Consider the following 26,741-nt stretch of genomic DNA (forward strand, 5'->3'; position numbering starts at 1 on the left):
CACAGCTAGTAAGTGTTAAGTGTCTGAGGCCGGATTTGAACTCAGGTACTCCTGACTCCAGGGCTGGTGCTCTATCCACTGCACCACCTAGCTGCCCCTCTGGGGATTTAACAACGCAGAGGCCCATGTGGTTGTTGCAAATGGGCCAGGGATGGATTAAAATGAGGGAGAAGCCTTGTACTAAAGCACCACTCCTACTCTCGGGCCAATAACATTTATTACACACCTAAAACACAAGATTCTGTGGCAGGTAATGAATGTCCAGTATTTGATTTTAATCAACTTCCCCTTCTTCACACCTCCCCCCACACTACTTACAAGGGAGATGAAGCAAACACAGTAACAAAGCAGTACAAAGTAGATTGCTGTGGTTTTTTTTTAATTTTTAAATAACTATAAAATTTCATGTTAACAGATTTTGCTGAGTTTTTACATTTTGATTTATTTTCTATTTGACTCCAAGTTGTGGAGAGCGCAAGAGTGAAGTTACAACTGTGGGAGGAAGGTGATGGGGCAAACTGTTAACAGGAAGGCAAGGTGTTTCCCTTTTAAGTCAAGGGTAGTTTGAGGGGTTTTTTTTCCTTCTTAAACATTAATAGAATTAGAATGTTACAGCATATGAGACCTAAGGAATCATCTAGTCAACCCCCTTGACAGATGAAGAAACAGAGGTCCAGAGATATGGAAATGACTCACTCACATTACACAGCTAGTAAAGTCACAGTCTGGATTCTAAGCATTTGAAGGAATGAAATAGATTATGCATCAAACTAAAAGTGGTTTGCCATTTAATCATGATAACTGTAAAAAAAAAATTAACCTACTCAGTAATACTTGTCTATTCTAGCCTCAGTTATGAGGATGAAGTAGTACATACAAAAGTGATTTGTAAACAGTGATACAATCTGTAAGGTGATGTTAACAAAACAAAATTACGTCTTTAATTTTTAAAAAAAGGTAGCAACATTCTTAGGAAGAAGTAAAGATTGTAAAACACGAAGAAGGTATGGTACCTATCAAAAGTCCCCACTATCAAACTCTCACATGCCCTGGGGATAGCTCTCTCTCACTTTATCAATGCTTTCATTGGTGAAGATTGCCCTGTGACTTGAGAGGTATTTGATATGTGCTCTTGGTTGGTTTGCGCCACAGACATTGTGTATATATTTCTCTAAAAATTAACCCATTGGAACTGACAACTATACTATTGTCTGGAATCCCTTGCCTCTTCTGCTGGCTGAATCAAAGTATCTTCCTAAGTGTCATATGAATTGCCAAGGATGCTCAGGCATAAAATCAGAATAGGTAATACAATATTATTGCCTAAGGCAATGGAAACGTGTGGTGCCCCTTCTCTTAAATAAGTGCAATTACTTTAACATATAATTTATCAGTTGCAGTTGTATATAACCATAATTAATATAAACAATCCCTTTGAGAAAGCTGGGCAATACTGATTGCACATTCATAAGGAAATGCTAATAAAATTTAAATCATTAAATCACAAGGGTTATTTGATGTAAAAAATGTTAGTAATCCAGTTCTTTGGTCTTGATTTTCCAGTTTCCCCCTTAAATAACATAATTTCAACCTACACTTTTAGCATCTTAGAGGTCACCTAAAAAGCAACATTCTTTTCTTGCCATAAGCTAGACAGCATCATTCTCTTTTCTTTCTTTTTTTTTTTAAAGTGACTTGGGGTTAAGTGACTTGCCCAGGGTCACACAGCTTGTAAGTGTAAAGTGTCTGAGGCTGGATTTGAACTCAGGTCCTCCTGATTCCAGGGCTGGTGCTCTATCCACTGTGCCACCTAGCTGCCTCGACAGTATCATTTCTAATCGAACATGGGATAATCAGGGCGGGGACATCTAGAAATAAAACAGTGGTGTCATAAATAATGACCTATACATTCTTCACTTAAATTAGGATTAGCCAGATAGGCCTTGAAAGAACTTTCATTTCACTGGATATGAATTTTCATGATCTAGGGCCTGTGGGTAAATGGAGTGAGCTCCAGATATTTTTCTCATGTTCTGGGATTAAACTTAAATGGCAAAATGTTATGGTAAAAAACAACTTCTGAAGAATTTAACTAACTATGTAATAATCTAAAATACTGAACTTACTAAAAGCATGACAAAAGTCCAAGTAGGCATAACAGTTTTTACTTCACATTAATGTTAAATATTTAAAAGTCCAGATATACACTGTTCAACACTCACACTGGCAAACCAGCTTGACCACATGATTTGAACCATGTAAAGTTGAAAATCTCCCCAAAATAATTCCAAAAAACCCCACACATCTGTTTAACTTGCCATGATATTTTACTTTGAGTTGACATAATCTTTATTTCAAAATAGCATTTATATTATAAAAATGTAAAAATCCAGCAAAACCAGAAATATTGAGATTCTTTTTTTCTGGGCTTTCACATTCATTGATTATTTTTTAAAAAATTCTCAAACTCTTTTCAAAACAATTTACAACACCATCCCCACTTCCAGTCTGATTATACAAACACATTATGGTAGGAGGGCCTAGAATAAATACATAAAGAAAAGCCAAGGCTGTGAAAAGCTAGTGTAAAGTGTATGCAGCAGGTTCTATCAGAGAAAAAAAAAAGGAGGGGGGGGGGCCAGAAGGGGGAGGTCTTAGGAATGAAACATAAGTGAAACTGGAATAATTGACAGATATGAGATTCCTTTCAGTCATCTTTGTCTTTTGCTCCATGTTTAAGAATGCGTGTGAACTCAATATAATTGAAATTTCCCTTTTTGTCAATCGGCGCTTCCCTATACAGCTCATCTACTTCTTCATCTGTAAATCGGTCCCCCATTGTCGTCAGTAGCTCTCTCAGGTAATCTTCCTGAATGGTGCCTACAAAAAAGGAAAGATAATGAGTTAAAGGGAGGAAGTATTTTCCTGACTCTTCCTACAACTGTCAATTTCTTAAACTAGAACACACACCACAAAATATTTCCAAATGCCCACAGGATCACTAAAATGAATCTGGAAGGGAATTTCACAGATTATCTAGTTCAAGCCCTTCATTTACAGATAAGGAAATTGCAAGAGGAAACTGCAGATATAGCCACAAATAAGGCCGTCGTCTACAAATGTAAAATGGAGAACTGAAGGCAGGAATTACCTCATTTCTCCACTTTATTTTGAGCCTCTGAAGTTAATATCTATCTATAGAAATAATTCTTTCAATGTCTTCTTTTTTTTCCCACTGTTTATCTATCATTATCTGAAAATTTATCATTTGAGTGATGGTTAAATGAAATTATGATAAAATTATTTTAGTGTAATGGATTATAGTAAGATTAAAATATCAATACTGAACTATAAGGAAATGATATGAAAATCGAGGGGGAAAAAACAACCACCAATGGATTGAATGTTGGTCAAAGGACATGAACAAAGCATTTTTAAGAGGACACACTTGGTGACAGATAACATGTCTCTCATGCAAAGACTAGCCTTAACTAAGTCCACTGAGGCACATCACTATAAAGTTGTGGCCATTCACTTGTGTTCCTTCCACTCTTCATGACCCCATCTGGGGTTTTCCTGGCAAAGATACTGGAGTGGTTTACCATTTCCTTCTCTAGCTCATTTTACAGATGAGGAAACTGAGGCAAACATCTGAAAAATCCCTTGTCTCTTCAGCTGGATGAATCAAAGTATCTTTCTAAGTCTTCTATGAATTGCCAAGGACACTCGAGTATAAAAGCAGAACAAGTGAAAAATCTTCAACCACCTTACTAATATAATCAGAGAAAGGTGAATGGAAACAACTGAGATCCTGCTTTACTCCCGCTAAATCTACAAAAAAAAAATTGTGGCAAAACTCAGAGCGGGTAGCGTTGTGAAGAAACAAGTATACAGAATTCAAAAGTGGTACAAAATTTTTCGGGGGGTTGGGGGGGTTAAGTGACTGCCCAGGGTCACACAGCTAGTGCCAAGTATCTGATGTAAATTTGAACACAGGTCTTCCTGACTCCAGGTATTCTATCCACTGTGCCACCTAGCTGCCCCTAAAATGGAACCAAAATTTTAGAGAACAATCTGACAACATTCAGCAAGAGTCATAAAAATAATTATAGGTTTTACCATGATAATTCCACCACCAGAATTATCCCTTAGTAGAGTTATTGTAAAGGGGGGAATATCAGCATTGTTTGTGATTACAAAGAACTGAAAATCAAAATATACAATGGTTGGGGAACAACAGCATAAAGCTCTGGTATTTAGAGACACTAAAATGTCATCTAAAATTATAAATATGCAGAATATAAAGAAACTTGTAAAGGTCTACTGAAGGAATGAGAAGAGAAGAAAATAGAACCCACCAAACACTAACTATAAAAAGACAAGTGTATAGAGAGACAAATTGGCTTAGTGCATCGGGCATCCGACTTGATAGTCAAGAAGACTAGGGCTCAAAACCCCACCTCAATCACTGGCTTTGTGACTCTGAGCCAACACTACCTCAGTATCTCAATTTCTTCATCTGCAAAATAAAGAGTGGGCAGGGTGGGGTTTGAACTCTTCTAAGGTACCTTTTAACCCTAAATCTAGGATTTTGATATAAATACTGACATGAATAAAACACAGAAAGGGAGACACAAAAAATAAACTTTTGCAGATAAACATGGAGAAATTAATTTTTCTATATAGTGCCTGACACATAGTAGGCACTTAAATGTGTGCTGAATTGTATTTATTTGCTTTTGCTATTATGTAAAGCTTAGTGCATCTTCCCCGACTGCTGCAGAGGTGGAGGACTATGGGTATGGAACACTGTATATGTGTCGGTTTTAAAGAAATGTATTTTTTCTTTTTAAATCACTGTTACAAAGGAAGGTTCACTAGGCAGGGGAGAAAGGGAGGGATATATTTGAAACTGAATGTAATATAGCAGCAATAAAAACACAAAATAAAATATGGCAATAACTAACCCAAGTGACATACAATCTTCAAATATGAAAAATTACCTATCAGTGAAAGAGAAAAGTATGTGCCATGTAGATACACAGCAAAAAAATTGCAGGTAAGTTGCTTAGGTAAGGAATATAGGCAACCGTAGTTATAACAATCACAGAAAGTCCAAGAGGAAAAGAAAACAACTGTTCAATTTAATAGTTCAACATTTTCCCCTTCCATGAGAGATGAACTGTTAACAATCTCTGTTAAAGCAAAAACGTAAAACATTCAAAGAAACAGGAAACTGAAAAATCAATCATCTGAGTGAGGAAGAGGGCTGCTCAGGAAGTTAGGGGAAGAACTAAATAATACCCTAAGTCTCAAGAGAAGGGGAGAGGGGGGAAAAAAAAGGATATCTGCTTCTGGAAGTACAGTTTCCTAATGGAAAGAGCCAAAAGAATTAAGCTCAATGACACAAATCCTAGGGATTTGTTTGGCATTATAAAAGGAGTTGTTGGATTAGGAGAAAAAACCATAAATGGAATATTAATATGTTCAAGAGAATAAGAATTGTCTCAACAAACTGTATTCAACAAAATCTCTACTCTCAAAACACCTACCTACTCAAGGGACCCATCTATCTCATTTAGCAATAGTTGTATTTCTCTCCTCCCCTTAACTTTGCCAAGAAGTTTAACAATTTAATAATGATCTATACCCAATGTTTTCACTTCCTCGCATACTTACACCTCTACTTACTTGCTTTCTCAACTCTTTGCAATTTGGCTTTCAGTATTGTTTGGGGCAAACTGCCTCAGTTTACCCAAATAACTCGAGGAGACCACCAAGTCAAGCAGAGACAGATTTATTACATTCCCATGGGAACGGGCAAACTCAATAACTGAGTCGCAATAGCTAATACATGCCTTGACCTTTTATAGGGGAAGTCACCATGCACACTAGGGCGAGCTCACAATCTAACATCCAATCCTGTCTCACCCAGGGTGCGTGTTTAACTCATGATCAATGTATGGAGACATGCATACGTGTTCCAGGAACAAGAGGGAAAAGGGGACGGGGAACAAGGTCAAACCAAAGGAAGAGGGAATGGGGGAGTGACAGTCAGATGTTTCAGATCTCACAGTTCCCACTGACTCCCCTCCCCCGGCCCCTATCTCTAAAGATATTCAACTTGAATAACAGGAAGAGTCAGTCAGGTGTTTCAGCATTGTTTTGTAGTCGTGTTAATTTTAGAAGGATGACAGGGTTAAAATTTATCTTCGGCTATGTTGGGAAATCAAAGAAATAGAATAAAGAATAAAAGAATAATCCATTGTTGGGACCCTAGGGTCAAGGGGATTCTGCTCTGAGAAAAAGAGACATGTCACTTAACATCTGGTCTCAACTTAATTGCCGCATCCTGTGCTGAGCCCTGTCCTTTCTTCATGAGTCCCGAGTATTGAATTGGTGGGCAAACTCCCCGACCCACTCAACAGGGACTGGGGTTCTGACACATGATGGATTCCAGATAAAACTAAGATGTAGCTGACAAGTGAGGAGACTGAGCAGAAGCAAAAATACTGTTAATCGGCAATAAAATAAAGGAGACGGTGAGAATTTGACAAGCAATAAACTTTTAAACTATACTGGGGCAGGGCTGGGTATCTTCCAGACCCATCCTCAGAGTTTAATCATCTCATACAGTATCACCACTCTAATGAAACTATTTTCTCAGAAGTCACCAGTGACTTCCTAACTGGCAAACCATAAGCCTTTTTTCCAGTGCTAACACTTCTTTACCTCTCAGCAGCCTGTGACACTGTGAGTGCTGCCATCTTTTTTATTTTCTGCTGCATCTTCTCCTTTACCTTCAAAGATATCACATTCTTCTGGAGCTTTCCTAACCATTCTTCCTATATCTTCTGATGATACTTCTTATTCTCTTCTAAACTTCTTATCCAAGTATTCTCCAGGAATGGTCCTTGACCCTACGTGCTATCTCCCTAGCTAATTCCAGCCACCTTTTAAGCAGACAACTTCCAAGCTTTTAATTTCGAAGTTCTGACCACTTCTCTAAGGTCTAGATATCCATCTCCAGCTACCTACAGGCCATTCCTATATGGCTATTCTACCTGTTGTTGTTGAGTCATTTTTCTGTCATGTCCAACTCTCTGTGACCCCATTTGGGGGTGGAGTGGTATGCCATTTCTTTTTCCAGCCTCATTTTACAGATAAGGAACTGGAACAAACAGGGTTAAGTGACTTGCCCAGGGTCACACAGCTAGTAAGTGTCTGAGGCTGGATTTGAACTCACAAAGAGGAGTCTTCCTGATTCCAGGCCCAACACTCTATCCATTGCCCCACCTAGCTGTTCCACTAGCCTCTCCAATTCAACATGTCCAAAATAAAGCTCATTTTTCCAGGTTTTCTCAAAATCTGTTCTTTGATAATGTCTTAGTTATTTTTATTTACTGCCCCATTAATCTTGTTTTCTATGTTCATAACACTGAAGTTACCTCTGACTTCTCTTCCTCACCTCTTATAATCGATCAGTTACTCTATCAATCAACAAGCATTTCTTAAATGTTTACCATGTGTCAGGCCCTGGGATACAAAGATAAAGAATGAAAAGTACTCTCAAGGAACATACATTTTATTGGGATAGACAATATGCACACGTATAACTATATGCAGATAAATAAGTTAGTTAGAAAGAGCAGTAAGAGTTGAGGAATCAACAAAGTCAACTATCTATTGAAAGTGGTGCTTGAGCTGTATCCTGAAAAAAGTTCTGAAAGTCAGAGATAAGGAGAGTGAATTTTAACCACGAGGGACAGCCAGGGCAAAGGCAGAGATAGTGTCAGTGGTGCTGGACCAGAGCAAGGGAAAAGTACTTATGTATAATGAACCTGAAAGATAGGTTGTGGGCAAGTTGTGAAAGGTCTTTAAAGCCAAACATACAAGATTTTATTTTAACCTAAAGACAATAGGGAACCCCAGGAGTATGTTAGTGGGAGACTCCTAAGGAAAAATCACTTTGGTAGCTCTTCAGAGTGGAGACCTCTCCTAACATCTCACAATATTGTTCTTTCACCTTTCACTGCTACCACACCCCTGTAAAATGCTATTACCAGCAGCCCAACAGATGTTTCCCCTTCTTTTGATAGGTCAAAGGGTTGTGGAGTTTAGTGACTTTGGGGGCATAGTTCCAAACTGCTTTCCAGAATGTCTTTGCTCAAAAGCCTTCTGTGGCTCCCCAATAGTTACCAATTAAAAGTCAAACTCCTTTGCCCTTCACAATTTGGCAGCAAGCTACTTTTCTCCTAAAAGAGAATATAAGCTGCTTGAAGGCAAGACATGTTCATTTTCATCTTTGTATCCCCAGCACAAAGCATACATAGTGCACAGAATGGACAATAAGTGTTTCTTAACTGATTCCTAGCCTAACTTCGTGAACTTGAAATTCCATCTTAATAGGCTCCACCCCCAAAATATACCTGTCTCTTTTTCACATTGCTCAAAATGCCTGAAATGTCTATCTTTATCAAGTAAATTACTACCTGTACTTTAAAGCCTATCTCAAATTCCATTAACTCCAGGAAATACCAGGCCTCACACAGCACTTTGATCAGCAATTCTTTAATGCACTTATGGTTAATACTGTATATTATACTATGTTTGTGTTCTATTCCTTTACTAGACTATAATTTCTTATTTAAGTTTAGTGCTCTGCACACAGTATGCCTAATAGGCATCAGGTAAGTTAAGGCCAGTGAAGAAGAGCAGTCTACATAACTCTAAAACAAATATCCAGGCAAAGATGGGGGGGAAAGAGCATGGAATTACAATACACAGATGAACTGGGCCAGCCTTTTTAGAACCCAATTTGGAACTATGCCTAAAAATTTGCTAAACTGTGTATATATGTCCTTTGACACAACAATGCCACTGCTAGGCCTACACACCAAAGAGATCAAAAGAGAAAGCACCCATATATACAAAAATATTTATAGCAGCTCTTTTGGCAGTAGGGAAGAACTGTAAACCATGAGACTGCCATTCAAATGCAGAATGGTCAAACCATAGTATATGAATAGTGGAATATTACTGGGCATGTGAAGAAAGCATGTGAAGGATGAGACAGTTTCAGTTTCATCCTTGGGAATTACAGTACCCAAGTGAGCAAGAACAATTTATATAACAACAGCACTGTAAAAATCAAACAACTCTGAAAGCCTTAGAATTCTGATCAACACAAAGACTAACTATGATTCCAGAGGACTGATTCGGCATGTTACACATCTCTCCTGATAAAAGGATGCAACAGAAGCTATTCCAAACCTCTTCTTCTCTTCTCAAAGTCTCCCACATCTCCCCATCCTCTCAACATTTTCAGCAGACAAACTTGTTTTTAACTTAACAAAGAAAACTGGCATTCAACTTGAGCACCTTCTCTCTTTTTCACTCCCAAGTCTCTGATAATGATGTGGTCCTTCTTTTTGTCAAAGTCAACTGTCTGCACGGGCCTTTGATCCCATATCCTTTCATTTTTTCTAGAAGAATGACAATCACATCCCCTCTTCCCCCTTTCTTGAAACTTCAATTTCACCCTATATACTGGTTTTTTCTCTACTGCCTTTAAACATGCCTAAGTCTTTCCCATCCTTTAAAAAAAACTTCCACTAGACCCTATGAGCCTATATGTCCTCCCCTTCTCTGCCAGACTCCTAGAAAAACTTATTTACACTTGCTAACTCATTCTACCACCTCTTCTTTCCCTCTCTTCTAAACTCTCTGCAATCTGGCCACTGGTAATACCTTCTGAGACTGCCTTCCATTTATTTTATACTTACTTACCTTGTATGTACCTAATTATGTTGTTTCCCAAATTAGAATGCAAGCACAAGAGCAGGTACTGTTTTAACTTTCATTTTATCCCTAGCACTTAACACAGTGCCCGGCTCACATTAAGTATGCTTAAGAACTGCTTGATTACTGCTGACTGGTTCCCAACACACTGTCCTAGAGCCTCCTCTCTTCAATCTATACTGTCATTCTTGGTGATCTCATTAGTTACTGTGGGTTTAATTATCATTTCTATGCAAATGAGTCACAGAACACACTCTCTCTGTGTTTCTCCTCCTCCCTCCATCCCTCAACTCCAGTCCTTCATCAACAACCGCCTATTGGACATTTCAAACTAGATGCTTCATAGGCCTCAAACTAAAGATATTAAAAAAATAACTTTTATCTTTCCCTTAAATTTGATTCTGAACTTTCCTATTTCTGCCAAGGAAACTACCATCCTTCCAGTCACCTAGATCATAATCTTTGTGCCAACCTCAACTCCTTAATCTCAGTCACTTCATTTATCCAGTCAGTTGCCAAATTGTGCCAATTTTATTTTCACATCTGTCTAATTCATCTCCCTTTTGCCATTCACAAGACTATACAGGCTTTGGGACAGGCCTTATTCATCTGGCACCTGGATCCTGTAATGCCCTTGTACTGTAATGTTAAGTGTCCCTGCTTCAAGTCTCTCCCTTCTCCAATCTTCCACAGAGCTCTCAATGTGATACTCCTAAAACAGTTGTTACATCATTTCTCTGCTTACTAAACTCCAGTTTTCCCCTATTATCTTTAGGATCAAGTACAAACTCCTCTGTTTACCACTCATAGTCCTTCCCAGCTGCCTCCAACACTGCCTTCCAGTGTTATTATTATTATAAGACTCCTCTTCACATACTCTATGGTCCAACCAAACAAGCTTTTGCATAGCATTCACTCCCCACCTCTTTGATTCTGCACTAGTTGTCCCCTATGCCTGGATGACATACCCTTCCCCATGTCTCCTTTTGGGGATCCCTTGCTTCCTTTCAAAGTCAGTTCAAATGCTACCTTCTGTGGGAGGCTTTTCATTATTCCTTTCAGCTGCTAGTGGTTTCCCTTGTAAAATTACCTCCTATTTATTTTTTGCATATGTTCCTTAATATTATGTAAGCTCTCTGAGAGCAGGGGCTGTTTGACTTTTATTTTTGTATCCCCAGAATTTAGCAAAATGCACAGAACAGTCAGGCTTATTAAAGGACCTGCCTAAACTCACATAACAGATCTTAGCCCAGAGAAGATGGAAAAGAATCAAAGGCAGACTGGGGAAATAAGAAGTTACATTTAGCCAAGAGGGGACTACAACTAAAAATCTGGGCAGGCAGGATCAGACTTGTGAAGTTTACTCAACTCAACAATTCTCTGTTTTATGCTAAATAGGATCTTACATTACTTTTTTTTTGGGGGGGGGGAGGGCGGGGCAATGAGGATTAAGTGACTTGCCCAGGGTCACACAGCTAGTAAGTGTCCAAGTGTTTGACACCGGATTTGAACTCAGGTCCTCCTGAATCCAGGGTCGGTACTTTAACCACTTCGCCATCTAACTGCCCCCTTACATTACTTTTAATAAGGAATTCATTAAGGCTTCTTCTGATCCCTCTTTGTGGCATCAGTGAACCTGGGTTCTCAGAGGCTATACCAGAAAAACAATAACCTCTAGCTATTCCTTCTAAGCTTGAAAGGCTTCCAGTATGGGCCAAATGACTATCTGTCAAACAACAATCAACAAGCATTGATTAAGCACCTACTATGTTCTAGGCACTGTGATAGGTAGCTAGGCATACAAAGACAAAAATGAAATGATCCTAAACCGCAAGGAATTTATGTTCTATAGGGGAAGGCAAAATGTACAAATGAGGAGATAGAAACCATGGGGGTTGGCCAATCGAAGGCAAGAAAGTGTAATGTTGCGTGTAAGGAACATCAAAAAAGCCAGTTTGGCTGGATCACAGAATGCCTGAAGGGAAAGAAAATATGTTAAGGCTAGAAAGGTAATCTGGAGTCATGGTTGTAAAGGTTTTTAATAAAAGAGTTTTTATTTGATCCTAGAAATAACAGAGAGCCACTGGACTTTACTGAGTAGCGGAGTGACATAGTGAGACCTGTGCTTCAGCAGCAATGTAGATGACGGAGTGGGAAAAACCAACAGAGAGATCTATTAGGAAGCTACTGCAATAGTCCAGGTGTGAGGTGAGGAGGGTCTGTACTAGGGTGGTGGCAGTGTGAGGAGAAGCTAAATACAAAAAAAGTCACAAAAACAAATGACAAGACTTGGTAAGCGACTAGATACACGCAATAAGGAAGACTGGAGTTAGAATGGCTCTAGGGTTATAAACTTAAATGATTAAAAAGATGCTGGTATTCTCTACTGAAATAAGGAACTTCAGAAAAGGGGATGTATTTGAGGGGAAAGATAAAAAGTTCTTTTTTGGATACATCTGAGATAGCTACAGGACATCTAATTTGAAGTATACACTAGGCAGCTGGTGATGAGGGACTGGAATTCAGGGGAGAGGCTACGATTGGATATATAGAGTGTTCCAAAAGTCTTAGCACAATTTTAATGCTTGTAACATCCTGTATAGTTCTATGAGTCATTTGCACAGAGAAAACAATGACACCTATGGGAACTAAACAGGTCAACAAGAGGTAGAATTAGATAAAGCAGCAGGAGAAACCAATGTCATCAATCAGAGGCTCTTCACTACACTAGCTTCAGAATGGTGATTATTTTGGGGGGGGGTGTACCATTAATTCTCAAAGCTTATCAACTAAATTATAAAAGGGTATGTTATACTCTGTGTTGGTAGAAGTTGTACCTATATTAATAAAATAACAGATGTGGATGTGAACATACAGTTAAAAATATCCTTTCTGACAAGTTTTACAAAGTCAAATTAAGATTTTAATTCCTGCTGTCAAATATCTGAGAAAGCTAGTTCTGCAACCAGAATCTTCACTGTGGTGGAAGGTCTAGGTAAACTTCACATTAACATAATTAGTTAGACACACCTTAATTTTGCAGCCAATTCGAAAATAACTATGTAATACTATTGCATAATTAGCACCCACCTGTTGCTTCTTCATCAAAGCAAGCAAAAGCATTTCGAATCACATCTTCTGGATCTGTTCCATTTAATTTCTCACCAAACATAGTAAGAAACATGGTGAAGTTTATTGGACCTGGAGCCTCATTCATCATAGCATCTAGGTATGCATCAGTTGGATTCTTCCCTAAAAAGAATTCAAATGAAAAAAAATTTAAGGTTGGTAGCTGTGATGCAGTTATTTCTGGTAGAATAATAATCACTTACCTTACTATATACTAAATTATTATTCAATATTCAATATTGTAATATTAAAGCTTAGAATGTAGATTAAACCAAACGTTACTCTGAGTAAAAAACAACAGGAACCACCAACACGAGGGCATGTTTAACTCTAAAGTTGCTGTATACCCATTTGCACATGGGAGATGAAGTAGTAGGAAAAAGAATTGGTTTGAGAATCAATTGGTTTGTGTTTCAGTCTCAGCCCTGGGTCCTGCTATTCCCAGGTCTCTTGTGCCCATCACTAGTGGCAACTGGCCAACAGATGCCACTGGACCCTCAATGATGGTTTGGGGGCTAGCTAGAAGCAGGTCTGGTGGGGGAGGTAGGGAAGAGAAAACAATGTAGTAATGGTGGTTTCACTTGCCTGGCACATAATGCCTCCTGTCTCTCCTCTGCATGCCAACATACCTACCCTGTGAGTGGCAGGTAGTTGGCACATGGTGGGGATGGCTGGCCATGGGCATTATTTAGATCAGTGATTTCCAGACTTCTTTGATTGCACATCTCTATTGGGAAAAAAGTTTTGAGCAAATATCCCTAATTGTAAATATATATTACTATGAAACTTACTCCTTCCAGTCTAAATCAATGATTTATATGAATGGCCAAAGTGCCCAGACAAGGCAGGGCAGTAAATGAAATCAGAAAATTATTTAAAAGGTTCACAACGTGCCACAACTGTATGATATAAATTGGGGACATCTGAAAAATTTCCAGAGTCTGCCCTAGTTTTATCATTTTTAAGAAATAAAACGGGCATTCTTCTTTTTTTTGGAAGTCCGTCTTGGAAATGCAGGCTTACACCTTTATTCTTTATTCTCCTCAGCACCTCTTTTCTGAAGTGAAATCATCTAAAATACTACAACTTTCCATCCATTTAGAATGCAAAAAATTATTACATTGAACTAGGCTTACCATATGAACATTAGCCATTATGTTTGTTTAAAAAACAAAAAACCGGGGCAGCTAGGTGGCGCAGTGGATAGAGCACTGGCCCTGGAGTCAGGAGTACCGGAGTTCAAATCCAGCCTCGGACACTTAACACTTATTAGCTGTGTGACCCTGGGCAAGTCACTTAACCCCAATTGCCCTACCAAAAAACAAAAAACAAACAAAAAAACAAAACAAAAAAAACCCTGAATGTACAAACATAAGGCTCTTAAGAGATGAGTGGTGTTATTTGCATGATTCCCTTAATGTTTAGTCTGTATGTTTATTTTCTATCATAAAATTCATTAGACATACAGAATACAGGTTTAGCTACAGAATAATATACCCTGGTTTCTCCTTTTAGTGCTCCACCACAGTTCTAGCTTCAAGCTATAGATGTATTCTCTTTGCCTTTTTGTCCTTCAAAAAATTAGATCCTCACTGCCTTTGTTCTCCTGGCACAACCCCAGGGTTCTGACCTAAATTGCTCTCCAGGCAGGCTGAAATTCCTAGCTAATTGTTATCTTTTCCTTTAAAATCTGCCTTGCTCACACAAACTGCAGCCTGCCTCCCACCCTGGTCAGATCTGCCAGTGTGATTGGGCTTAAACCTGCCCGTATGAAAAAACCAGTTTTGACTCTGGGCAGGAGAGGAGTCCCTATATAACGCTGAATCATCTAGCCCTAGGACTAGTATCAAGCTCCAAGTCTTGCTGACAGTTCCCTTGACTTAAGTGCCTTGTATAAATCTTGCCCCTTTGTATGCCCAGTCTCTGTCTCTGGCTAAGTACTAGATCCTGCTCTTTCCTTTCCTGATCTCGATTTTCTTAAACTAGGGTACCAACCTATTTTACTTTGTCTTAATTTAGTCCCTTCTATCTCATTCAAGGGCTCCTAACCTGAGGTGAACATGTTTTAAATTAAGTATTGTGATAACTGTATCTTAATATATTGTTTCCTTTGTAATCCTACATATTTTATTTTATATATAAAAACATTATTCTAGGGGGCGGCTAGGTGACGCAGTGGATAAAGCACCAGCCCTGGATTCAGGAGGACCTGAGTTCAAATCCGGCCTCAGACACTTGCCACTTACCAGCTGTGTGACCCTGGGCAAGTCACTTAACCCCATTGCCCCACAAAAAAAACAAAAACAAAACATTATTCTGAGGAGGTATTCAGAGACTTTACCAGACTGCAAAAGAGGTCTGTGACATATAAAAAGCTTAAGAACCTCTTATCTAGGTAAACTCCTGTTCTTGGCCTTTTCACATTTGTCCTGCCCTTTTACCACTTAAGTCCAGGTATGAAATCATTCTTATTTTCTCACCTAGAAATCTCTTTGCATTAGTTTTTTTTTTATCCTAAAAGTATTTTATTGTTTTCCAGTTCTACGTAGACAGTTTAACATTTGTTTTTGTAAGATTTTGAGTTCCAAATTTTTTCCCCTCAAGACAAAAAATAGGTCACATATGTATTACATTAAACATATTTCTGCATTAGTCATGTTGTAAAAGAAGAATCAGAACAAAAGGGAAAAACCTCTAAGGAAAAAAAAAAGTAGAAATGGTATGGTTCAATCTGCATTCAGAATCCACAGTTCTTTTTTCTAAACGTGGAGAACATTTTCCATCATGAGTCCTTTGGAATTGTCTTAGATCATTGTACTGCAGAGAAGAACTAAGTCTATCATAGTTGATTAATGTTGCTGTTATTGTGTACAATGTTCTCCTGGTTCTGCTCACTTCACTCAGCATCGTCTTTCCAGGTTTTTCTGAAATCTGCCTGCTCATTATTTCTTATAGCACAATAGTATTCCATTATATTCATATACTACAACTTGTTCAGCCGTCTACCAGTTGATAGGCATCCCCTCAATTTCCAATTCTTTGCCACCACAAAGAGAGCTGATATAAATATTTTTATACATGTGGGTCCTTTTCCCTTTTTTATGATCTCTTTGGGATACAGACCTAGTAGTGGTATTACTGGGTCAAAGGGTATTCTTTGCATTATTCTTAAGCCAGGTTTAACTTCTCAAATATATGTTGGCGCTTAATCAATTAATTTATCTTTTCCCTTAAGAACTTAGGGTGACTGGCATAGTAGAAAGCACTCTGAATTCTACTCCTAGCTGTGATATTACCTATGTGATCTTAGACAAGTCATTTAGATTTTTTTTTTTTTCTGGATTCCATTTCATCATCTTTAAAATGAGGAGGCTGGATTTAATGACTTCTGAGGTCCATTCCAACGCAAAGATTCTATATTTCTCTGTTCCCTAGCCCCTCTCATTGTTCTCTTCTCAGTCAGGCTATCATAAATTAGCAATTGCAAGCACCTACATTTAATCTGAATGGGGAGGAGGCTACTTTTTCTTGTGATCCCTCTGATTCACAAAATAATTTTTTTCCAGGAAAAAAAAATGGGACCTTAAAAAACTTACCTAAGAAAGTTTTGTTATTAACTGATGATTATAAAACTGAAAAGCTAAATTTATTGTACTTGAATGAATGTACTTAGTCTGGTCTTAGTTACTTTGATTTAAATGTCTAAATTATGTCTCCTTAAAAATGTTTTTGACTGTAATTCATGCTGTTGGGATTTGGGGGCCATTATTGGACTGCAGGGGTTGCTGATATGTAACTTGTGTTCATTATTTTATAGAATCATCTATATCAATTTTTACATTTAAGTGACATAGGTAACCCAAATAACTGTATATTTGGCAAACTTAAAACTTTCAGGGATATTTCCCCCCTTGAAAACAAAAACAAAACTTACCTAAGGAAGCAAGCATATCATGCAAATCTTCTTTGTCGATGAAACCATCTCTATTCTGATCAATCATGTTAAAAGCCTCCTTGAATTCTTGAATTTGTGACTGGTCAAACATAGCAAATACATTGGAAGTTGCTCGTTGAGGACGCTTCTTTGTAGTCTTCGTCTTTGCCTTTTTGCTTGACATGTTGGCTAATGAATTCTAGAAAAGAGAAATTAACTAAAGTAAAATTTATAGCATTTAAAATTAGTGAGCAGAAAAACCTCAATGAGGAGTTGCTATTTACATTGGGTAAAGGTAATTGCAAAACAAAAAATTCAGTAAAATCCCATTATGACACTGTATAAATTTGATAATATCACAGTTCATACCCTAGAAGCAGCATGTTGTAAAAGAAAGTCTGTGCATCTAACAAGATCTGACCTTCTGAATTTCCCTATTACTAACAAGGGCACTAACAACCTCCCAATTACCTATGCTAACAACCTCAGTGTCCTGCTCAACTCCTTAACTCTCACTCACCCCATATAAACAATCTCTTGGGGGGCAGCTAGGTGGCACAGTGGATAAAGCACCAGCCCTGGATTCAGGAGCATCTGAGTTCAAATCCAGCCTCAGACACTTGACACTTACTAGCTGTGTGACTCTGGGCAAGTCACTTAACCCTCATTGCCTCGCAAAAAACCAAAAAACCAAAAACAAAAGAAACAATCTGTTGTCAAATCTTTTTGTTTCTATCTTCACATGTCTCAAAAAACGGCCCCTTCTTTCCCCTCATACAGACACGACCTTAGTTCATGCCCTCATGACCACTCATTTAGATTACTGCCAATGCTTTTTAATTGGTCTTCTTGTCTCAACCTTCTCCAATCCAGTCCATGCTCCAAACATCTGCCAAGGTGACTTTTCTTAAGTGTTGGTCTGATTATGACATCCCTCTAGTGAGCTCCAGTAGACCCTTTCTTTCTATCCCTAGCACTTAGTACATTACAGGATGAGCACACAGTAAAGGCTTAATAAATGCTTGTAGCTGTCTGCTGGGCAAACCACTTACTTTGGGCCTGACTCCTCATCTGTGAAACAGAGGCTTTATTATATATCAAGGACAGCAAGGACCCTGCACAAATGCCTAGCATTCACAGCAGCAATATTCCCAAACCCCCATCCAGTTCCAAAAACACAATTCCTATGAAAATTTGATATATTGTAACAATTTTTAAAAAACTTGTAAACAAAGGTTTTCTATTCTTTTCAATCAACTGATCTAAAAACCACAAACTATAAATAACTTCTTTTTTTTTTTTTTTTTGGTGAGGCAACTAGGGTTAAGTGACTTGTCCAGGGTCACACAGCTGGTAAGTGTCAAGTGTCTGGGCTGGATTTGAACTCAGGCCCTCCTGAATCCAGGGCTGGTGCTCTATCCACTGTGTCACCTAGCTGCTCCTACAAATAATTTCTTAATGATAATGTGGAATAATGTCACATCAGGTTTTTTTTTATCATACGTAATTATTACAGCTGAGGTGGGATGAGAGTTACTTATTTTAACTTATGGTATAATAGGGCTAAGAGGCAGTCTGGCACTATGGATAGAGAACCTGCCTCAGACAGAGAAAGACCAGGGTTCAAGTCCTGCCTCTGACACAAACTGGCTGTGTAAGCCCCAGTCAACTCACAGGCAGGCAGGTGACTCAGTGGATAGAGTGGTGGGCCTGGAGTCAGGAAGATTCATCTTCATGAGTTCAAATCTGGCCTCAGACACTTACTAGCTATGGGACCTTGGACAGGTTACTTCATCCTGTTTGCCTTAGTTTCCTCATCTGTAAAATAAGCTGGAAAAGGAAATAGCAACCCACTCTAGTATCTTTTCTGAGAAAATCCCAAATGGGATTATGAAGAACTGAACAACTCTGGTAAGTCTTTAAGACAATATAAAAGCAGGGCAGCTAGGTGGCGCAGTGGATAAAGCACCAGCCCTGGATTCAGGAAGACCTGAGTTCAAATCCGGCTCAGACACTTGACACTTAGAAGCTGTGTGACCCTGGGCAAGTAACTTAACCCTCACTGTTCCAAGAAAGAAGGAAGGAAGGAAGGAAGGAAGAAAGAAAAGACAAGACTATATAAAAGTAGCAGAGAAGGTACTGACTTGCCTTGCTAGAGGGGTTTCCTCACCTAGGAGTTTCTCTACAACAATGAAATAATGACAGGTCCAGTTCTCATCCCCATAAGAGAGCTTCACTATCTCCCCAAATCTGAGATGATTAAATGGAGAAAAAAATGGCTAGTTTTCTTTTAATGAGGGCATAAACCCCACAAATTATACCCTTGTAAATTTTAGAAATACAATCAAATCATTTACATTGAATGTTATTAAATTAGAACATATTATTAAGGAAGTGGTCTAGTCATGTAAGCAAGAAGAATAACAGATGGATAGCCCAAAAGTTGGACTGGTCAAGAGATCTTTAAGGAGGCATCTAAGGGGGCAGCTAGGTGGTACAGTGGACAAAGCACCAGTCCTGGATTCAGGAGGACCTGAGTTCAAATCTGGCCTTAGACACTTGACACTAGCTGTGTGACCCTGGGCAAGTCACTTAACCCTCATTGCCCCTCCCCCCTCCCAAAGGCATCTAAGTATATTGGGTAGAACAGAGTCCTGCTCCTGGCTCTGCTCCTGGCTCTGCCCCTGTCCACATGACCTTGAGCAAAAGTCATTTAATATTTTTTTTTCTGGATTCCATTTCATCATCTTTAAAATTAGGAATTTGGACTTAATGACTTCTGAAGTCCATTCCAACTCACAGGTTCTATTTCTATGTTCCCTAGCACCCCTCCTCACTATTCTTTCTGTTCTCAGTCTGGCTGTCACAAACTAGCAATTGCAAGTATTTACATTTAACATGAATCCAGGGATATTCTTATGATTCCCCCAGATTCACACGGTGGGTAGATACCCTATAATTACAGGAGGATATGACCAAGAGCTACATAGGATCAGAAGGTATAGACAGTTTTCTATCTGTCACTGGTATTAAAAGCGCTGATGAGATCAAAGAGCCAAAGAAATAAGAAAGAAGTAAAGTACATATATAGGAGAACCAAGGAAAGTTCATTAGTAAGTCTTTAGACAATGTCTTGTTTTCAAAGGCAGGAATTCATAAATGTGGTTAATGTACTTATTTCCTTTGGGGGAAAAAAAAGGAAAAATAAAAACTAAAATGAAGTTCTATCTTTTTCAGTTTTGTTCTACATAAAGAGCTGTCCCACTCCATCTAACTTACTAAATGTTTTAAAATGTCAGGTTAGATAACATTTGATATGTTTTACTATAAAATTGTGAGGGATATTTATGTTATTTGCTCAAAAGTGGGAAAGCATTTTGCCAAAGACCAGGAAGTTTGAGGTGAAGTATTTTCCAATTAGATATATTAAAGAGAATAAGAAAAACCAGGTTGAACACCATTTTAATTAGTCCTAAAAATCCTTTAATTCAGGGATTTTAACTGGAGCCATGACAGACTTATAAGAAACAAATCCAACAGCCTCTTAACTTCTTTTATTCTATACCTGCTTTGTCACCAGTTCTATGCCATTGTAAAGATGCTCCTCCCAGATCCTTTGAATTTTTAAGAAAAAAAAAATGCTACCAATAAAATGGTATGCTGACATTGGCGTAACTGAAAACTACTTAATTCAGGGTGAAGGTAACCAAAGAGATTTCAAATAATGTACAAAGGCCAGGTGCAGAAGAGGAATCATATGATATGTTCTCCTGGTAATACTATTTAATCAGGTTGCCACATTTTTTGCTAGTCTTAACCATGAATTCTAGACCTAGTCTAATATTCTCAAAAAAGTATGGCAGTTTAGCATACATTTTAAATCCAGTGGAATATAAAACTGCATAATTAAATGTTAAAGATTGTGAGCTGAATTTGGCTTGTGTGACTGTATGGTCTCTGGGAAAGGTAAACTATGCCAATGATTCTTTATCCCAACCTCTTGTTGGGGGAGGGTTCTTAAGTCATTAAGGCCCTTTAATCATCTGGCAAGCAATTCCGGCGCTTCCATACAAAGCAGTCACTTAGTTAAGACAGTCAGCTAGTTAAACCTTCAGTCCACCTGCATTTTTGTTTGTTTGTTTTTGATGGGCAACGAAGGTTAAGTGACTTGCCCAGGGTCACACAGCTTGTAATTGTCAAGTGTCTGAGGCCACATTTGAACTCAGGTCCTCCTGAATCCAGGGCCAGTGCTTTATCCACTGCGACACCTAGCTGCCCCCTACTTGCATTTTTAAGTCAGTGGAATTACAGGGTGGCTCACTGGCCCAGTGGTTAGAGCTCTGGGCTTGGAGTCAGGAAGACTTCTCTTTTTGAGTTCAAATTTATAAGATACTTACTAGCTGTGTGACCCTGGACAAGTCACTTAACCCTGTTTGCCTCAGTTTCCTATAAAATAAGCTGGAAAAGGATATGTATCTGCTCCAGTATCTTTGCCAAGGAAACCCTAAATGGGGTCACAAAGAGTCAGACAACTGAACAATAAAGGAATTACCTGTACTTCGTTAACACTAACGGGTAAAACTAGACAAAGGACATGTCGTTTCCTTGCCAAGTAACAACTGACAATGCAGAAAACAATTTCCCCATTGTAACCTAGAAATCTTGTTTTATTATTATTCCTCCCCTCCTTATCACTTTCTACAATTTTTCAACCTGTCCTATAGCTTACTATTTCACAAAGTCTTACATTTATAAGGCCTTTTCCTTCCTTCTACCTGATTTGTTGGCTCTCTCCACCTCAAATAAATGGGCTTCCAAGGAAGATTCTTTCCTTTCTGGGTTTTTCTGATACTGCTCTATCTTGGTGTTGCTCCTGATCATTCCTTCTTAAATCTCCTCTGCTGACTCACCATCTAAGTCTTGCCACCTATAATAAGTAGGTGTCTCCCTACTATGTCCAAAAAGCCCTTTCTCTTTCTAAATTTCCCCCTTGGTGATCTCATCGATTCCACAGCCAGCCCTCATTTCTCTCCAGAAGTCCAGTCCCATGCCCTAGAGGCAGCTCAACTAACATGATCAAAACTAATTTCCCCCAATCCAATCCTCCTCCTCCTAATTCCATTTCTGTCCAGTCACTCATTGTTGAAACCTCAGATTTATCCTCAATCCCTTACTCTTCCATAACCTATATATCCAATCAGCTGTGAGGTGTGGTCAATTCAACTTCTTTAACATTTCTCCCACCTACTCACTTTCCCTGTCCCTGTTTAAATACTTACCATATCTCACCTATACAGCAATAGCCTCCTAATTGGTCTAACTACTTCTGATCTTTCCCCTTTGCAATCCATCCTAAAGATAGCCGTCAAATTGATATTACTAAAGTATACATCTGTCTCTATCACTGACTCCCCATTGCCCAAAGGATCAAATACAAACTCTTTTGCCGAGTATTTAAAAATCCTTCATAATACGACTCCAGTGTAGCTTTCCAAATTGAGTTCATATTATTCCCCCTTTTTTACAACTTGCTGTAGCCCATACATGATACTCCATCTCTAACCTCCATATTTTTACACAGGTTGTCTTTCCTTTATGGAATACTCTTCTTCCTCACCTCCACCTTTGTAATACTTGGCCCCTCTCAAGGCTCAGCTAGATATTACTACAGGAAGCCTGATCCCCCAATTTACCACTCAGGTATTTACTTTGTATACATTTTTATTTGCGAATGGTATACATTTGTATTCCTCTAGGGCAATGTAAGCTCCTTGAAGAAAAGAAATGTTCACTTTATGTCTGAATTCCAAGCACCTACATAGCACATTATAGTTCACCTCCTCTTCTCTTCCACCTCCAAAAAACAAAAACAAAACTCAGCTTCTCTTTGCAACTATTTAATTACCATTAGGGTAGTGCAATTCTTTTGGCACCCAGCAGTGCCTCTTACAGAGGGTAGATGTTTAATAAATCCTTGTTTAATTAAACTGAAGACTCTTTTCTTGGTCTTTTGTTCTTGAATGGTCAATTCAAACATTTATTTGCCATGTTTTATGTGTTTTGTGCTTTGCACATGTTAACATCTAGGATGGAAATAAACCCCAATGTGCCAGGTGTTAGTTGCTGAAAGAATAGTGATGTCCTGAAGAAATGAGATAGTTGTAAAAGATGGTTTTCTTTTCTTTTTCTTTTTGGTGGAGGAGAGTTGGAAGTGAGGTTGTGGAAAAGAGACTTGAGAAAACCAAATTATTTTAAACATGATAAATCTGAGGTAACATTCCCACATAGCATCATAGGATTAAAATATGAAAAAGGCCTTTGGGAATATCCATATCAATTTCTCTATTCTGTATAGAATACAAATGAAAGCAAAAAAATGAAATGCCTGTTCCAAAGGCACACAAAGGCACACAGCATGTGGAACAGAGAAAGAATTTAAAACCAGGCCCTCTAACTCCAAAATCTAGTGCTCTCTCCATGACCTCACAATGTCATTTAAGTGCAGGTGGCTTGCAAACATGGAATGTGAGTTCAGAGAAGCATAGAAATGACAGCTGACTCCATTTAAGAGAATGAGGTTTCCTAGACAGCAACATAAAATAAAGAGAGCCAATATGAATGATGACCTCAGCTAAAACTTTGGAATGTGGGAGAAATTGAGGAAAAGAATGTCAATTTCCCCATCAATTCTTTGAAATGTTTCCCACATATCCCCCATTTCTCTTCATTTCCACTCCTTACTACAGTAGCCAAGACCAATTTTCTCTACATTTTAAAAGTTACCAGAAGATGATCACATTAAGTGTGCGATAAACTATGAATACTGCACACAGAATTTAATGTCATAATCAAATAAAACTTACAACAAAGTGAATCTAGTACATTTAATGATATCCATAATTGTTCTTGGATCTCACAATAATTAGCCATTTATGATATGCAGTTATCCTAAATGACTAGTCTTGACCACGGAACTCCCCTACTCAAACTCCAGTGGTTCCCTATTGCCTAAAGGATCAAATACAAACTCCTCTGGCTTTTAAAGTTCTTTTTAACATCATAAATAGAAGGTAGTTAAAGAGGAAGGGCATCTGTAGTTGAAGAAATCAGGAAAGACTTTCCCAGAAGTGATGTTTAAATTGCATCTTGAAGGAAATCAGGGATTATAAGAGACAGAAATGAGGAATGAATACATTCCAATCATGGAGAACAGCCACTGCAAAGGCACAGAAATGAGAGTTTTGTGTCTCAGTAACAGCAGTTTATTCTTAGGCAAAAACTGTGTAGAGATGGATGGACCCAAGGGACAAAAGCATGCTCCTTACATTGCAAAGAGCAATAGCTAAAGGAGAGACTCCAATTAATGACAGTGGCAAACCTTCAAGTGCTATAAAAGATCTGGCAGCTATTATTTTAATTTATACTGGATCCTAGCCTCTAGGAATTGGGGGAGGGGTGGGGGATGAAGAGAGGAAGATTAAAACAGATTTTGTGGTTCATTAGGCAAGAGAAATGGAGGGCAAAGGGAGAAAGCTGGTCCCACATGAAATTGTAACTCAGAGGCATTATAACTCCTACCCTACCTTGGAAAGGTATTTACACTACAGTTTAAACTACTGGGAAAGGGTATAGAAAAGAGGCTGGGGGGGGCAGCTAGGTGGCGCAGTGGATAAAGCACCGGCTCTGGATTCAGGAGGACCTGAGTTCAAATTTGACCTCAGACACTTGACACTTACTAGCTGTGTGACCCTGGGCAAGTCACTTAACCCCAGTAGCCTCACCCCCCCCCCCAAAAAAGAGGCTGAGATCACTAAAATTTTGTTTACTTCACAATTTTGCCTAGAACTAGAAAATTGCCCACCTACTCTTCCTAGGCAATCAAAAGCCATTCCATTTGCTGAAATATTAAGTCCCTAAAATTCCTTACACGACTACAAGCAAGTTACTTAAGTGTCAGATGCCTCACCTGTAAAACAAGAAGACTGCACTAAACAAACTAAGGCAAACTAGAATACAGCAGTGGAACCTAGAGACAGGGCACCTTGCTTTTCTTACTACCAGGTAGCTGGGTCGTGTTGCAAAAGTCATTTCACTCAACACCCCAGTTTTCTCATCTGTAAAATGGGGGTGGGGTGGACTAGGTCTTTGTGGCTCTTAAATTCTACAATTATAACAGACTGATCTTTATCTCTCCCCTCTCTCCAATACACCCTAAATAAATACTGCAAAACTAACCATCTTAAAACGGCCCTTCCTCAAGGTTCTCCTCTGTTCGAGAATTTACAATGTCCCCCGATACATTCTTTATCAAATTTAAACTCCTGTAACCCAGATTTTAAAAAAAACACTTCCACAATCACTCTACCCAACCTTATTTACTCCTTTATTTCCAAATCCACTTCTTCACCACTTTTTTTTACTAGTCTTATATTTTACATCTACTATTTTAATATATAAAAATGTAAATAATTTATATTTATTTTCCCTGCTCATCCCGCTCCTGCCCAGGCATTGTTTCCTTGGGACTCCTATCCCTACACATACTTCTTTCATGCTTCCAAACCTTGGGGTACACAGCGATGTTCAACGAATTACTTCCATTTACCCAACTTACTTACACCTGAGGCAGCTCTCAGCTCTGGACCCTGCCCTTACAAGCCGGGTTGCCTGGTTCAGAGGCAGGCGTCTCAGGGGGGCAAAGCGGCCCGTGGGCACCCTGGGCATCTTCTCGGGGCTCAGAGGTGGGGTATCCCAGTCTCTCTACTTTCTCTTTCTCCCATCCCATCCCCCGCCCCGCCCCACCCCACCCCACCCAAGGTTTCCAGGGTGGGTCCGAGAACATGGGCCCGAATTGCCACTCGGACCTCTTTCCATCCCGGCCAGGGCTCAGCTCCTCATCCCATCCTATCTCATCCCCCACCCAATCCCGAGACTGAGACGGAGCCCCCAGGGAAGCTCTTTAGGGGCAGAAGAATCACAAGACAACAGACCCCACTCCTCGCCTCCGTTTCTCCAGGGACTCCGCCCCCCCTAAAAACAAAACAAAACAAAACAAAAACCTCACTTGGGAAAAAGCCTCCCAAGCCCGTCCCGTCCCCCGCGCCCCGCGCCCCCCGCCAGTGCCGGTTTCCCTCCCCCACAACGGCTGCCGGCTGGGGCGGAGTCCGCCCGGAAGCTGTGCCCCGGAGCTCGGGTACCGAGAAGCGGAAGGTGTCACGCTCTAATGAAGCGGGCACCACTCACCCGCCGCCACAAAGAACCAAGAGAAATTCAGGGCTTTCCCCTCCTGCGCGAAACCAGAGGCGAGCAGCTCCGAGGTGACAGCGCCAGGACACTCTCCGGGAAAAGCCGCTGGTCGTCTCGACTCCGCCACTTCCGGAAATGACAGCGTCCAACTCGTAGTGAATGGGGGAGTTGAAAAAAGTTGTCTCTCCCCTCCGAACAAATGGATAAAATTAGGGAACGCTTCTACCCCGAAGGCAGGAGAAGACTTTCTTCCGTGCTTTTTGGCCATTCCTTCGTGTCATTTCCTCACTTTAGATTTGGCAGGTGTCATTCTTACTCTCAGAACAACCACCCCCTCAGTTCTGTAAGGTGGTAGATTCCAGTGGCTGTTCCGCATTCCAAGCTACAAGGTCTTGGCCCAGGCACAGATCTGGAAAGAGCGAAAGGGGAGGGTAGAGGCAGGGCCGGGCTGGGCCGAGCGCGGAATTTGGACCCGAGCAGGGTGGGGCCCGAGCGTGCTGGAATTCTGTTAACTGGATCGAGTGGGAATGGAGGGAAAAAACGTAGGCCCGCCCTGGTATTAGGCGCTGGTGATGGCGCTTTCATTCACCTGATCCGGCTTTGGGAGCCGGTTGGCTGCTATTGCCACAGG

General features: G+C 39.6%; 1 protein-coding gene across 1 annotated transcript; it reads right to left on the bottom strand.

Annotated features, from left to right (window-relative positions):
* Positions 1-362: 362 nt before the first annotated feature.
* LOC122725684 (myosin regulatory light chain 12B) lies at positions 363-26,265 on the bottom strand. Its single transcript, XM_043962902.1, has 4 exons — positions 26,108-26,265; positions 16,865-17,063; positions 12,892-13,053; positions 363-2,880 (listed from the first exon to the last, which is right to left on the bottom strand). Exons 2-4 carry the CDS (start codon positions 17,046-17,048, stop codon positions 2,708-2,710), a joined length of 519 nt encoding a protein of 172 aa, XP_043818837.1. The 5' UTR covers positions 17,049-17,063; positions 26,108-26,265; the 3' UTR covers positions 363-2,707.
* Between the last annotated feature and the right edge of the window lie 476 nt (positions 26,266-26,741).

This window comes from Dromiciops gliroides, chromosome 1 (genome assembly GCF_019393635.1).
Source record: "Dromiciops gliroides isolate mDroGli1 chromosome 1, mDroGli1.pri, whole genome shotgun sequence".
Lineage (NCBI taxonomy): Eukaryota > Metazoa > Chordata > Mammalia > Microbiotheria > Microbiotheriidae > Dromiciops > Dromiciops gliroides.